The sequence below is a fragment of the Stigmatopora argus genome, chromosome 8 (genome assembly GCF_051989625.1).
Source record: "Stigmatopora argus isolate UIUO_Sarg chromosome 8, RoL_Sarg_1.0, whole genome shotgun sequence".
Classification (NCBI taxonomy): domain Eukaryota; kingdom Metazoa; phylum Chordata; class Actinopteri; order Syngnathiformes; family Syngnathidae; genus Stigmatopora; species Stigmatopora argus.
In genome coordinates, this window is record NC_135394.1 from 9,672,651 (window position 1) to 9,688,221 (window position 15,571).

Here is a 15,571-nt window from a genome sequence, read left to right on the forward strand (position 1 = left end):
AGGTGTGCCTTCTAATTTTAGTGGCATTGTGACATTCACCTTTCGCAGTCATGATGCATTGGAGGTCCAACGCAATCAATGGCAGCCAAGGTGTCCACCAATAATTCAGTATATCAATCTTTCTTTCTTCATATTTGCTCATTAGCCGAGTGGCAAATGACACAAGCATCCTTTTCTTTTTGTCAATGAACCAGCTGAACTGAGGGGGCGTTTTCTTCGCTACTGCTTGAACAAAGCAGAATGCGTCGCTTGTGCAACTCCTACGAGCGAGCGCCACATTCTTGGCATATCCCAGCCAGGAGGCACAAGACAAGCACATGCTTCTCTTTGTTACGACACAGCACAATATCTCATTGGAGTGCGAGGATGACACGATGGCCACGCGAGCGTGAAATCACAAAGATTAAAGATCAACGTTGCTCCCCGAAGACAGGGACCGAAGATTACACATACGCACGCGATCATTTCTAGCATGGTTTATTGGCAATTTATTTTTAAATACACAATTAAGAAAGTAGAAAGCCTTACCAATACAATTAGTCGTTTTGTAGTAAAACTATTTACAGATAAAAGTATGTTCAAGTCTTCTGTACAGTCATCTGTCCACAAAAGGGGTGGATGAGGTGAAATGCAACCAGTGTGATACAAAAATGGCATGCCAGTGAACATCTCTTCATACATTGTGCTTTCCCAAAAATTCAGAGAGACAACCTGACCAACCGAATGTGGAATCCCCCTCTATGTGGAAGTCATGGACAGTGTGTCATTCCTCCGCCCCACCCCTCTTACGTGGAAAACTACAAAACAGGACAAGAAACACATACAAAAATCATCTTTGGAATCCGTGGCAGGTTCAACGGTAGTCGACGGGTTCGCGAGGTCATACTTTGAGAGAGTTTCCTTTCCGGCGTCCTAGGCCTTCTTCATCTTGCCCATGGGCGTGCTGCCGTTTTCATGGTGGGTCGAGCCATTGCTCGTGCCGTTGGTCGTGCAGTGTTTGACGCCGTTCTCGTGGCGCTTGCCGTTGGCGTACACGGCGGGAGCGGGAGAGGCGGCCGAGCCGTTGCGACACGACTTGATGTCCTGTTTGGGCAACCGCTTGCCCTTAACGTACGCCTGCACCCAGAAGTTGGAAAAGAGCACGAAGAAGAAGGTGCCGTACACCCACACCAAGTGGATGACCATGGGGAACTGGTAGTCGCAGCTATCCATGAAGTAATACTGGGTCGCGTGAAGGGATACCAGGACAAACTGGATCTGTCGGAACAGCGGAGCAACAATGTCATTGAGCGAAAGGGTAGAAAAGAAAAGAGAAATAATCCAGTGGGATGGGTTAGGCTAAACAAATAAAAAGTTAAAGACAAACAAAAAATATTCCAAGGGAAAAAAAACAAGAAAAATGAGTGGAGAAAACAAACAAAAAAAATTAAGAAAATTAAATTGTACATACAAGCTGAATAGCAGTCATATATTTCTTCCACCAGAGAAACTTCTGGAAGCGAGGCCCAGCAGCAGCCAGGAAGTAGTAAAAGTACATGATCACGTGGACGGAAGAATTCACCATTGCGTGGAAAGATCCCATCCCACCTGATGGCATAATCATAAAAATGATTAGCGGAATTCCGAGTTGTCATCAGACTATACTAAAACAGTTATCACCACGTCTCCGGAGACAAAGGCTCTTTGATGAGATAGCAAAAAAACTGGTATGTCAGCACGTTCAAGGCAGAGTTGGTTCGAGTGTACTCACCGGGAGCGTAGCCGACTCCCCACCACCACGTCCAGGGCATGAAAGAGTGGTGGAAGATGTGAAGGAAGGTGATCTGGCCACTCTTTTTTCTTAACACGAAAAAGATCTGCCATTTAAAATAAAAAAAAACTGAAGTAGTGCTACAAAATGCATGAAACTCCCATCTCCCATTAAGTGTGACTTACGGTATCCATCAACTCAATGATTTTGGAAAACCAGAATAGCCAAGCAACCTCGACCATCTGAAGGATAAAAAGCAAAGGTTCTTTTAATTCATTTATATTCATAATCACTTCATGTATAAAATTATAGTATTTTTTGGTATTGTAAATTCTTCCTTTGCCTCGCTGCAACAAATACAGGTTTTGACTAAGTCACACCATTCCAACTCCCAATTGTTCCAATAGTTTGGATTTTGCTCCTAAAATTCACCATTGGGCCAATTTTTTTTTAAAATTTGTATTTAAACAACGATTCATTCAAGGCGTTAATTAACATTTATGAGTTTTAAAATGCTAAGAACATGTTAAACCCCAAACCTACCCTAAGTGCTTGAGGGCTGTCAGACATATCAATTGCATCACATCGCCAAGTATACGTCGTGGCCCATCCTGACAGTAAGAACTAATAAAAATAAAAAATATAAGAGTCACACTGAGTACATTCAAATAAGTCAAAATACAATCTCAGTAGGGTTAAGGTTAAAAAAAATCAAACCCACCTCATAGACAATGTATATGGATAGGGCAACTAGAGCAAAGTTATAGACGATCATTGCTTCCTTCAGCTGGAAAGGCTTCCGATTGGCCATGATGCGAGGGCCCAGGTACAGTACGAATAATAGATAGGACAGCAAAATTACAGTCATAGGAACAGGACTTTGCATCAGTAAATGACCTTTGAACCGAAGATCTGAAGCGAGAAAACACTGAATAAGAAAAACAAATCCAAACACCTACAATTTCATGTCATTGACTAATGAATGCCACAATATTTTTAGGACTGACCAATTCCTGCGACGAGGTAGTCATAGATATCAATGGCATGTGAGCCAATCTCCTTGATCTCCTGCAACATGCTTGCAATTGTGTGAACCAGTTATCTGAAAAAAAGAAAAAGAAAGAATAAACAATCAGACTTAAATCCTTCAGTAAAATATTTAGTTTCTTCAGTTTTCTATTAACTTCCCAAGACTCACTCTTGCAAGATATGCATTTTTATTCTCTTTGATATTTAGGCTAAATGGGACCTCAAACAAAGAATTATCTTTTTACATATGTTTTCTGAGAAAAATGATGTCCACATCATAAGTGGACGCCAGGCCCTTGTAGTCCAAACTTAAACATTGTAGTCTTTGACAACCAAAAATGTCATGTCCACACGTGGACGCCAGGTCGTAGGAGGTTAAGTTACACTTATTCGTTGCAATGAAAGAATCGGTTCCTTCCCTGTCTCTTTGGCAGAATCTCGTGACATATTTGACAGTCTGCATGAGTTCACGCCTTGTAAAAATAAAAAGGTGGTTAATTATTACAACACTGGAATTTCCAATGGTGTTGGGAAATTAAATAGTAAACTCCCTTCAGTCCCAAGAATTTCCCAACATCTCTGCATTTCTACCAAGGGATCGAACAAGTGTAATATTAAAAGCAAGCAGTTCTATTGGAGAACGTTCCCCGATTCAGCTGAACAAAAATGAAATTTGAACCAAGCCAATTACTTCCCAGACCAAACAACCCCAATGAAAATCCCAGGATGCATGGTTTCTGCTCATGCGAGATGGCCCCACATCAGACAAGGTGGGGCTTCAGGGGAAGTGGGCCGGCATTTTCTCGCCCTGAAGCGACAGGCACTCCTAGCTGCTTCTGCAACGCTTGTCGCAAAAGCCAAATACTGAGGTTAAAATGTTCAAAGTTCCTCAGCAGACAACATTACTGAGCCTTATCCAAACAGAAAAAGTGCTTCAACAAATATAAGAAATGTTAATCGTACTGTACACCCTAAAGGCAATAAGGACAAACGGGGAGTGTTATCCTTTGAAAGTGGAGCTGAAAGAGCAATTGTTTGATGTACAATCAACAATGACCGGCCGTACAAGCAAAAACGCTCCTTAAGCCAATATCATTACCAGCAGATACGAAGTCCTGGAGGAAGGCAAACAAAGGAGGGTTAAGTATTTATCTTAGATAAAGTTTTTTTTTTTAATTAAATAAAAAAAAGAGGAACTAAACATTCACACCAATGGCTTCACCACAAAAATTGTTTTTCAAAGTACTGTGCTTCACCTTGCTTAAAATCTGTTAGGCTTCATGATAACACTATAGTAACAAATAGTAATCATATCAAAAGGTTATAAACTTTGTAGACTGATGATGGACCATCACAAGTAAACAGACAATGTAACAGTTATATCATTTGTTATCCTTTTGTTTTGAGTTTCAACTGAACAGTGAGAAATCTAAAAAATTATGACGGGTGTCTAAAGGATAGCACCAAAGTGCTCACAGGTGAAAACCAGGAGCAGCACAAAGTCCATTGAATTGAGGCAAAAATAAAATGTACCAAAAGCCATCTAATTCAGTATATAATATATTTAAAATACTGTATTGTTTCATAAAGTACAACATTATGGAGGACCATCTTTTCTGGTTGGAGTTGATTAATTACATTACCATGTGCATCTTGGGTTAAGAGCTTGGCAAAAGAAATGCCCCTGTAAAAAAGGTACAACTTTAAGAATTTCTCACAACACAAATTGACGATGCAACAGCTTGTAATTGGGAAAACACAAAAGATGCATAGCACAGTCAAAATTCTAAAGTACTTGGTCAGAATTTAACTAGGCAAAAAATAAATACATAAACCCACATCACGTTCTCCAAGTATTCTTAAGTTCCAAAAGCATCAAAAATGGAAAAAGCACAAAATGGCCAATACTTTCGGTGACATAAAATGCCAACTATTTGTACTTCAAGGTATCGATATATAGAATACCACCTACTTGAAATAAAAAATGCAAATGGGCCTTCCAGCATAGTAGACTACGGCACTTCAAGAACAAAACAGTCAGCCAATTGACAAAGACGCCAGCTATCCGGGCTTGACTTTCCGAAACGTATAGTAATGTAACAGTTTCGTCCGAACATTATCGCAAATGACAGATAAATAAACTTTCACCAGACTCACAAAAATCTTGCACAAAACGTTGTGGCTGTTTTTGAGCAAAGGTGCAGTATTTCGTCAAGTGCACCATCATGTCTGTGATGAGTGCAAACGTCAAGGTCTTGTTCTGAGGAAAAATGCTGAACAGTTAAGTCGACCAGAGTTGTCATCTGGTCGGGGAAACACTTTGAAATGCTGACAGAGATATGCTGGACGTTTTTTTTTCTCCCTGGCAGCAGCAGCAGCATGAGATCTACTCTATTCTGCTGACTTGCTTTAGCAGCACTATGCGGCTAAAAGGAGATTTCCCAAATTGCGTCCATTGCATTTCAAGAATGAGGTGTAAAAAATCTTCCAACCAAGACTGACGGCACCAAGAAAAGAGAAACAACATGCCTGTCACCTGAGACCCAGATAAAGAGCAAAACTGAAAGAAATTGGAAAAACAAACCGCTTTCCTTTATACCTTAATAATAAAACCTGAATTTCTCTGCCATTTTAAAAAGGTCCTCTTTCCACTTTGTCCATCATCTTCACGCAAATTAAATTCAACCAACAGTGCCATCTCCCTTATAGTTTGGTAAGGGTGGTAAATTTAGCCAATTGGCAATTCTTTTACTCGCCACCCCCAAATCGACAACTTAGTTCCCAGAAGGCACACAATAAAAGAAAGACATTGCCACATTAAAACTGATAAACATAGGCACGGCTGTATTACATAAAACTAGGTTGACTTGAGATTCTTTGAGGTGACGCCAAGTGGATATCATTGAAAATGTCAAATGCCAACTCGTTGTGCCTGCTTTGCCTCAAAACAAAACCACTTACCTTCATTGTCTTCAGTTTCATTAGCCATACACATGGTTCATTCGACAAAAATCCCATTCAGATCACAACTCTAACCTGTTGTAAAAGTATCCAATTAGGAATTCATTCCATCTGTCAGCCAGCGTTTGCAGATGCCTTCTAAGATTACTTAACCACTTGTGATTTTGTTATATTTATGGGTGTATTAAATGTTTTAAAACAAAATATTTACACTGAGGGCACTGCTGAAAACCAAAACATGTCATCATTATGTGCAGTGTAAAGTTGCCACCATTTGGTTGAAGTCAATGTAAAAATACCCACATCAAGAAATGGTTCCCTGACTTCAAACTGAATTACCAAATGTGATTGACTCAATCAATCACAGGCACAGAGTTCAATTTCCTTAAATTCTACAGTCTCCCTGGATTTTTCTAAACTGCTTTCAACATGTGAGCGCTGTACTTGACAGAATAGATCTTGGTGCAACTTTGACGTACTGCGAATGACGCTCAATGAATAATTTCCCATTTCTGCCATCATGTTACTCTTCGAAAGCAAACGGAATGACCAAATACGAACTTGGGCTGGTTTAAGCTGAGTCGTGCACGCCCCACTGTACCATTTGCATGAAGAGACAATTACTCAATTTTCTTTTGCAATTCCTCTATTGACAAGAATATTCATCACCGCTGACATACCCATGAAAGGACTCTTTGAAAATGTGTAGCAGAATAAAAAGGACCTTCTCTAATAGGCCAGAGGAGTTTTAAAAAAAAGTGTGTTTACCCTTTTCCAACCCGCATGATACTGTAACCCATGCGCTCCATAACAATATAGACAGTGGCCCAACCAGTAAAACTACACATTTTGGCTACATTGCAGATATTTGTTTTCCAAAGGTTGAACCTTGCCGGTTTATATCTAGTGAAGGAGACAAAGTGGACTGTTTCCTGTTCATGGTCAATGAATCACAGGATGGAAAAGAGGTGGGAAGAGTTAATAATGAACCAAAAAGATGGAGTTATAAAAAATATATATATATAAAACACCCAGAGTACATTTGTTAGAGGCCAAAAGCACACAATTTGAAACTGTAGCACCACAGTACACAAAATAAAATAAAAACAACAAAGCTCAGAGGGGGCACACAAACTTTGGTCAACAACAGGTGACTGACTTACCTTAGTGGAAAAAAGGCACTAATCTCCAGCTTCAGTCCACTAAAGCCAGCGGTGAGAGAATCCTCTTCGGGGAGCCTCTCAGAGAGAAGACTGGAGCGAGTAGAAACTGTAGTAGGATGAGGGAAAGAATGGAAAAGGGGAAGGGAGGGAAAAAAAATAAATAAATGAAATTCAACCGACAAACGCGACTGGTACGGCCGTCTTCCGAATCTCCGCCCTGCCTGACTCACCCCGCCGGATGAATAACTAGCACAGAAAGAGAAGAGGGAGGGAGAAGCTGAGAATGAGAGTCAGGGAGAGCAGAGAGAAAGAGCCAAGCAGACCCTATTTAAACACTCAACCATCCAAAATGAAACTGCTCAGTGTGACCACCATCTGACTTTCAGAGCAACTACCCCCACCCTTTCACTCAGCAACAACCTTCCTGGCCACACCCTACAAACATACCCGCATGGAAACCTGGCTCTCAAGTTGCTATTTGTCCTCTAGGGTGAGCATATTTCGGTTGGATGCAGCCGACGAGGAGTCATTGGAGTCCGTTATGCAACATTTGCGATATTTTGCTTCAGTTTTAGAAGTACTTGTATGATAGCAAAAACTGGTCCATGGTAGCCATAGCAGGCATACAAGGATGGATGTTAGTCCTCAGTTTTTTTTATTCCATTTAGATGGAATGGTATTTAATGGAATTAGGTTGGAATGGTTTAGTTGCAGTAATCATATCAATTTAAAAAAAAAAGGGGGACATGCATTCATTCCTCCCTCCCTCTTTACATTACCAAAATATTGTTTCAGGTCTTCAGTCAGTATGAGCAGATGCTTACAATCAGATAGCTGGGTTGCAAAAATTTGAGCGGCACATAATGGTTAAAATATTTGAAAGGATTTAAAACGACACATGAATGTTGAATCATATTACCTGTCAGAGTACAATAAATCACATTACAACACCAAAATATTTTAAACATGCACTGTACACTGCAGAGAAATATTTGCTTGTCAAAAGTATGAGTTAAAGAAACTCCAATTTTTAAAAAAAAGGAGAAAATATAAGGGCAATAGGTCATTAAAAATACTAATATTTTTGCATGTTTTATGGTAGTTCTCATAGACACCAAAAACAAAAGACATGGTCTTAAAACCAAGAATAAAAAAACCTGTATCTAAAGGAATTCACTAGACGGATAAGTTCTTCATGGTTGGCCTTATATTAAAAATGTTTCCCCATTGCTAACAATCACATATGGTTTGACGTAGATAAACAGATAGCTTGGCGTCAATACCAACAGACCATTCTGTTTATAAAAGGCCTGACGAGCACAGCTGATTGCACTCGTTGACAACCGATGCTGAACTGCAAAATTTGATATGAAAAGAAGTCTGTCTACATCTCCACATCCTTGTTTTGGAAGATGCTATGCCATATTACAGCAATCGTGACATTCTTTAATTGTGATTCTTTTTGAAAAGACCTTAAATTCCTACTTGGGAGAACAATTCATGCAGACAGTGAGGCATTGCATTCTTATTATCAAGTAGCTCTTGGGTAAAACATAACTTGGTAAGTGCTACATACAGAAAATTTAAAATAATAAAATAGACTTTACTAAAAGAGGCGCTTTACAAAAATCATAGACCAACTAGGCTGGTTTGACTTGTCACTCAAGCCCAGTGGGCGTGTGGGGTCACGGGTGGGTAGGTGGCAGTGGAAGTGCCAGTAGTCTAGCGCCCCTCCTCCAAATACCACAACACACCTGACGTCAAACTACATCATCGTATTGCACCGCAGTCACTAACAGCATCGTTTCAGAAATGATTGTCATCTTGTCCCGTGAGACCAATGCCTTGTCAGGTAAGCGACCTGAGAAATTTAGACCTTAAAAGAGGAAGTGCATATGCCAATCTTTGGGGTTTTGTTTAAAAGCACTAATATAAAGAACAGAATTTTGAATATTCATTCCACTAGCCTGTTTTTGAGAGCAAAAATTCACTTCACACTGCCACTGCCACTCAAGTGTTTTTAACGGCCATTTTTAAGTGAATTTTGTATAGTATGTACAAAAATACTACCATTCCGCTCTGACCAAATTCTCAGGTTGAAAATAAACACAAAAGTTAGTCCAGTTTTACTGTACATTTGAAATTAATTTTGCCAAATTTCTCATCATACACTAATCAACCAAATATTTGTGTTGTTAAAAACTAATACATTATGTTTACCAAGCATTTCCAAATCATATATTAGGCAGCCACTCCAATACAGTGAAGGTCATCAAGTTTATCCCTACTAATCCAACTGTGCTCCTGGCTCAAACATAATTATTTTAACGGTGCAGATAGCCGACTTTAATGATTATACAAAATGATCTGGTTTGGTTGAACATTTACAGTAAAGTATACTGTAACTTGGTGTAGATTTAAAAGAGCAGTCCTGACTTAGGGCTGGGCAAATAGGACAAAAACTGATCAATAAATCACTCCACCTCTTACCGCCCACTTACAATTTTCAATTTTTTTTGGTTAAAGTTGGTTTTAAGTTGTTTTTTTTCTTCCTTATTATTACTATTATTTTGACCTATAATGGAATCCACCATTCTGTTGCAGGGACGTATTTAAGAGAACTGTGCAATGGGATCACCAAATAGATAAGCCACAAGACTAAGAAGCCTGCAAAATTCCAGCAACAAGATGTATGTCAGATACACCTTGATGTCCTACATTGCATCACTGTCGACAACCTGATTCACTACTGCATCACATGGTTGGGTGTGGAGTTAAATGCCACACTGATAATCATCATAATTTCTATACATTTAAATGAAACAATTATTTTAAAGACTTACATCTACCGCTACTTTTAAACAGCTGTAACCTATAAAACCACACTTAAAATATTTAGAACCTGAAGCATGTAATGAACTAAGGCAGCACAACAGTCATTTTCCCTGCTAGTAAGAGCAAGTCAAATGTTGCTGCCAATTCGAGAGACTTTGTGCACACGTCTCAGTTTTTGTGGTACCATGTGAAATGCTTGCAGTCCAGGTGCACTGAAATGGAATGCATCCAAGTCTAGGACACAAAATGAAAGGCACTTCAAGTGTCTATGAAAGCAACAGGTGGTGCTAGAACACCTTAGTCCAAAGTCATCCTAGAGGTTTCATAATCATTAGCAAAAATGTTAAATTAGAAAACAGCAATACAGGATAAGTACTACGTACTTGCAAATAGAACAAATGGGAATACAGTAATCCCTTGATTATCGCAGTTAATGTAGACCAGACATGGCCGCGGTAATCGAAAAATCGGGTCGCCCCTATTAAAAATAAATAAAAATTGCCAAGTCCTAGTAGCAAGAGTGGCTTCCGCTTATGAGTTTCAGCGTGGATTTTCGTATTTATATCATCTTTAATAAATAAAAAAATCTTCAGTGCTGAGTCCTAGTAGCAAGAGTGGCTTCCACTTACGAGTTTCTAACCAGTGGGAGGACTAAACACATCAAGGTGCCGACCTGGGGGAACTGGGAATGGAGCCAAAGACAAAATGAGCAGAAACATAACAAGCAGGTGTCACTCCACACTAGGAGCAACTCAATGTCAACAAGACTTGCTCTGCTGCGTTCTGGCTAAAATTGGGGATTATTTTGTGCAAAGAGGTTAATAACCACTTTCCCTCTTTAACAAACAACAGCTATTGTAAATGTGGCCTTAGTTCAGAATCAGGCATCTTTATCGAAAGGTTATGTAAAAAAAATAATAATAAATGTATAACCCCAATTTCTCTGATCCTTGTTTTTACAGAAGATGATAATGTAACACTAATTACTCATCTAGTAGTTTACTGTTACAGACCCCCACCAGATTACTGGAATGTCACCCGACTAGCCTTAGGCCCGACATGTTTACACTTCTTTGTTTCATTGTGTTTGGGTGAGGGGAGTGTGTATATGCCGTGGGGGTGGGCGGTTAAGTTAGCATCACCCCCATCGTGTTCAGACAAGATCAACCTTTCACCATTACCGGTCTCATGGTACCAATGCCACACCCATCGTCTTCCACTGGTTTCTTCCATTCTCAAATTTCTGGAACTTTCCACAAAACTACAATAGTGCGCTCCTGCATTTTTATCAGCAAACTCATGCCCGGAGGCAAAGAAACAGCAAGTTTATTTACATGCCATCATTGACCAGTTGGTTGAAATCAAACCATCTTGTAAGAACACGGGTGTGGCAACTCAATGAAACATTTGGATTACCTCATGTCTGTTTCGGAGAGTAGGACAATGTTGAATAGATAATTTAGCATCAGGTGCATGTGAACTACATTGTTTAGAATTGGTTCAATTAAAAACCCAGCCTTATTTGCCTTATGAAAGATGTCTACATTTCCAAGGACAAAGATTTGTTCAAAAGCAAGACCTACTTGAGGGATTTTTTTTCTGTTGTAGCTGTATTAATTTTGCAGAAATATAATATTTATATTGTAATCAAAAGGTGCACCAATTCATCAAGGTCAATTTCAGATTTCATTTTGTATTTTTTTTAAACTTAAAATGCATGTCATGTTTACATTTCGCTATGCCAAAAATGTTAAGAGTAACCCTGGGCCTGAAGGTAAAAAAAGAAAAATAAATAAATTAAAACTTGTACATTTTTCCAAGAATATTTGGATCGGCCAAGTGGGGTAAGCGTAAAACTACCTTGGTAGACTAGTTTGATTACGCGAAGGCTTTGGTATGAATGGAACGCCATTCACTTCTGATGTGTCACACAACGGAACTTTGATCAATTTTTTTAAAATAAATCTCCTCTAAAAATAATTTGATAATTAATAGCTTGAAAATATTTTTTTTACAAGTTTATGTTTGTATGCGTGCATATGTGCATGCATATATGCGTGCATGTATGCATATGTGCATGCATATGTGCATGCATATATGCGTGCATGTATGCATATGTGCATGCCAGTGGCGGGCGGTGCATTTTCTGGTAGCGCCTTCAACGTATCAATCCAACCCTCAAAAACTATTTTATGGCTATAAAACCTCTACTGCAGCTAGAGATGTGACACATAAAAAATAATCAATAAATTAATGCACAAAAATGGGGTAAAATCCACTTCCTAGCAGCATTTCATGATCAAATACAAATACTGGAGCTTTTCAGACATTAAAACCAGGCCAGGGGGTGATTTTCCTGGGAAAAGACAGCGATGAACGTCAATGGCGTACGGGCAAACATTGCCCGAAAATGGGGTAAAATCCAGCCGAAAACATTTATTGATTAAATACAAATACTGTGGCTTTTTAGACATCAGAACCGGGCCCGGAGTATCATTTCCCCGGTAAAAAGACAGCGATGAACGTCGATACGTCCATACGTGAAATGACCAAAAAAAATCACTAAAATTAGGTAAAATCCACTTCCTAGCATCATTTATTGATGGAATACAAATACTGGAGCTTTTGAGACATTACAACCAGGCCAGGGGGGTGATTTTTCCCGGGAAAAGACAGTGATGGACGTCAATGGTGAAACGCCAAAAATTTAACTGGGGTAAAATCCACTTCCTAGCAGCATTTTGTGATTAAATACAAACACTGGAGCTTTCTTTCTTCCTTTCCTATCGCCATCGAAGCTAATGATGAAAGTCGAGCCTGTCCTGTCATATTTCCGGCATAGTCCATTTTGAAAATAGCATTAAATCAACACAACAATATACTATTTGCTTGTGGAGCTAAGTTAGCGCGCTGAAAGTGCCCCACACACCATTTTCCCGGCTGTAACAGGCTTGCTAGCTTCGGAGTTGACCGCCCTTTCTTAATGTCCATTTTTTTCTGGAAAAGTCCGTCTGGAAAATAGCTTTGTGAGCAAACAGAATCCATTTGTTTTTGCTTCTGTCGGCCATTGTGGGTGGAGTTTGCGATCTCGGCTGCCTCGGGTACTGCTTTGGCCCGCCTACTAGCCAATCATAGTTTGTGGAAGCAATGACATGTCCCAGCCAGCAAAAATGCTAACGCCTATGAAAAATCATTGTGGGGTTGCCAACTCGAAATCTGATTGGTTAAAAGCAACAGTCTAGTTTAATGCAGCAGAGCCCGCAAGAACTGATTGTGAAGGCTTTGAGGCAGATCTGATCTGGCAACAAATAATGGCTGAAATGTGATTGGTTAAATGCTTCAATATGAAAACACACATCTGGAAGCAGTGCAACCAGGGGGGAAAGCAATGAAAGGAAGCTAACAGACCATTTGGAATAATAAGTACGTATTGATGGACAAAATATAATATGATTCAGATATTTCTTAGGCCAGCAGAGAAGGCCTTGAAGGCCCTGACGGCCCGCCACTAGTGCATGCATATATGGTGCAAATGTGCATGTGTGCATTTTTTTAACTCAGTGTATTGAACTCAAGCTTCCATTGAAAATGACCAATATAGTTAAAGTGGGAGTGGATTTAAACTGGAAAATGGATAGGACATCTAGCTCTGTCAAAGGCACGCAAACATTGGCATCCCCGGGCAACGCCAATTTATTGAATTTTAAGTCTAACGAAAATGACAGGCAATGAATGAGTTAAAGTAGTGTACTCTTTGTACGAGGTTGCTACAGGTGCAAAGATCTATGACGACACGCAATGCCTCAAAGCACAACGGACGTGTGATCAAAATTCACACAATTATTGCGGGCAAAAAGTCCCATTTTAAATTGCAAAAAAGCGAAATTTATAACATGATTAAAAAGTCCATGAAGTGTAAAGCGATCAGGGCGCTGCTTCGTTTGTACGGAGGTGAAATAGAACGCAACTCGGAAAGTCAATATTTAGGAAGTACATTAATGGCGTGTTAGATACTCACTTTTTTGAGAGATGCAGATAACGCCTGCTGAAAAGAGACGGCCAATGCGTGTAAACGATGTGTAAAGAAAGTTGGCACAAGTTGGTCATTTCTTCATCAATCAACCAATATTTGCAGGAGAGGCGAGTAACATACCTCTGATGGCGCTCAGGAAAGGTGGAGTCAAACCTCGCTTTCTGGTCGCCCCATTTTTACGTCATCAACTGACAGCTTCCAACCTAATTAGCGAAATTTTAATCGAAACGATTTTTATCGAAACGTTACTTCTATTTTAACTTAAGAAAAATCAAACAACAAAACTCAGCAGAGCCAAATTGTACACCACAACACAACACACCACTAAATTAAATTTCCCAAAAGTAGTACTTTTGTACTTTCATTCATCATGTATGTTGTCACTATAAATCACAAGCAAAAAACAGATGATGAAAGCTGTTTTAGTCACTAACAATCATCATTTTCAGAATATTAAACAATCTGTCAAAATAATTCCATGGCGTGTTAACACCCTGAACCCTGAAGGCCTTCAGAAACATCTAATGTATCAATAACATTTTATTTATTTATACAGTCGTTTGTCGTGATGTCAAAGTTCAATGTGTCTTGGCTACAGAGCTTGCAGTCATTCAGTTTAACCAGATTTCAGCTTCTATGTGATGTATGTCGTGAGAATGTATTTTTCCAAGGACCGATGAGTATTTTCGCTTTTTTTTAAACAAAACTGGTCATTTGTTGATAAGTCATACAACACTTTTCGCAGGGTAACATATCCAAATCGTTGTGACAAATACATTTGAATTTAATTGATCACAATATCCATCCATCCCTCCATCTAAACAGCCCTAAACTGTCCTCCTTTCCCCATACAAGCCAACAAAAGAAACTGCTAAATTAACTCAGTAGGGTCGTTGTGGCCCACTCAGGTTTCATAAGAATCCTAGAATGAGGATAAAGCTCTTTTTGTACTTGTCTTTCAAACAACAGCTCAACTGTAGCACTGCATAAACCATGCTTTCGTGTCACATTCTTGGCATATTTAACACAGTATAGGTGAAAGCAGCCGCTCTTGTGATGTTGACAATCCTTGCCTGGGAGGCATACAACTTATTTAACGTTCAAGTTGAAGTCCAACTACGGCTTGTCTTCAAATGCAAGTGGAGATTCTGTTCATGCGTGCATTGCCAAAGATTGGTGACCAGTCCAGGGTGTAACCCAAAAATAAATGGGTGTAGTATAGAGTGCTGGTACACGGTCGATTGGTCGCCGCTGTTTTAGTCCCCGATCTTTTGGTCGCCGGTCTTTTGGTCGCCCGGAAGGTTATTGATAAATAACATTTAAATCGTTGCTCAAATTCCCTAAATACAAACTGCGAATTACTATTTAGTCATACTTAATGCCCTAGTAATTATTAGGCTAAAGAAAAGCTCAAAATTTCCCTGACTTTTATTGTTTTTTGTTGGAGAACTTGTTAAGACCCTGACTGACATCCCTTCCTAAGGGGACAACTCGTGTACATACAAACTCTTATACACTCACACGTCGGCTCAGTGAAACTGCTCATGGCCATTGTTGGCTTTTATTGATGCGTAGACCGTGTTGTTTTACCTTGTTTTGTCGCCGGTCTTTTGGTCGCCCGTTGTCGCGGTCCGGGCGACCAAAAGACCATGACCAAAAGACCGCGACCAAAAGACCGGCGACCAATCGACCGCACACGTAGAGTGCTAGGGTAACTCGAATGAATGAATTTCGGTGGTGAACTATATTTTCCTTGAAGCCTATAAGAAATGAATTGTGTTGATTAATAACACCCATGTC

At 39.6% G+C, this 15,571-nt stretch overlaps 1 protein-coding gene across 4 annotated transcripts; it reads right to left on the reverse strand.

Annotated features, from left to right (window-relative positions):
• Window positions 1-461: 461 nt before the first annotated feature.
• On the reverse strand, window positions 462-13,984 carry elovl1b (ELOVL fatty acid elongase 1b). 4 transcript variants are annotated; one of them, XM_077607520.1, is made up of 10 exons: window positions 13,892-13,984; window positions 13,757-13,783; window positions 6,904-7,009; window positions 2,758-2,852; window positions 2,472-2,662; window positions 2,294-2,374; window positions 1,936-1,992; window positions 1,751-1,856; window positions 1,451-1,587; window positions 462-1,257 (listed from the first exon to the last, which is right to left on the reverse strand). In XM_077607520.1, the coding sequence occupies exons 4-10, from the start codon at window positions 2,825-2,827 to the stop codon at window positions 913-915; spliced, it is 987 nt and encodes a 328-aa protein (XP_077463646.1). In that variant the 5' UTR covers window positions 2,828-2,852; window positions 6,904-7,009; window positions 13,757-13,783; window positions 13,892-13,984; the 3' UTR covers window positions 462-912. The 4 variants fall into 4 exon arrangements, with proteins under 4 accessions (XP_077463646.1, XP_077463647.1, XP_077463645.1 ...); XM_077607521.1 differs by having other exon boundaries at window positions 13,757-13,780; window positions 13,892-13,920; XM_077607519.1 differs by having other exon boundaries at window positions 462-797; window positions 887-1,257; window positions 13,757-13,905.
• Between the last annotated feature and the right edge of the window lie 1,587 nt (window positions 13,985-15,571).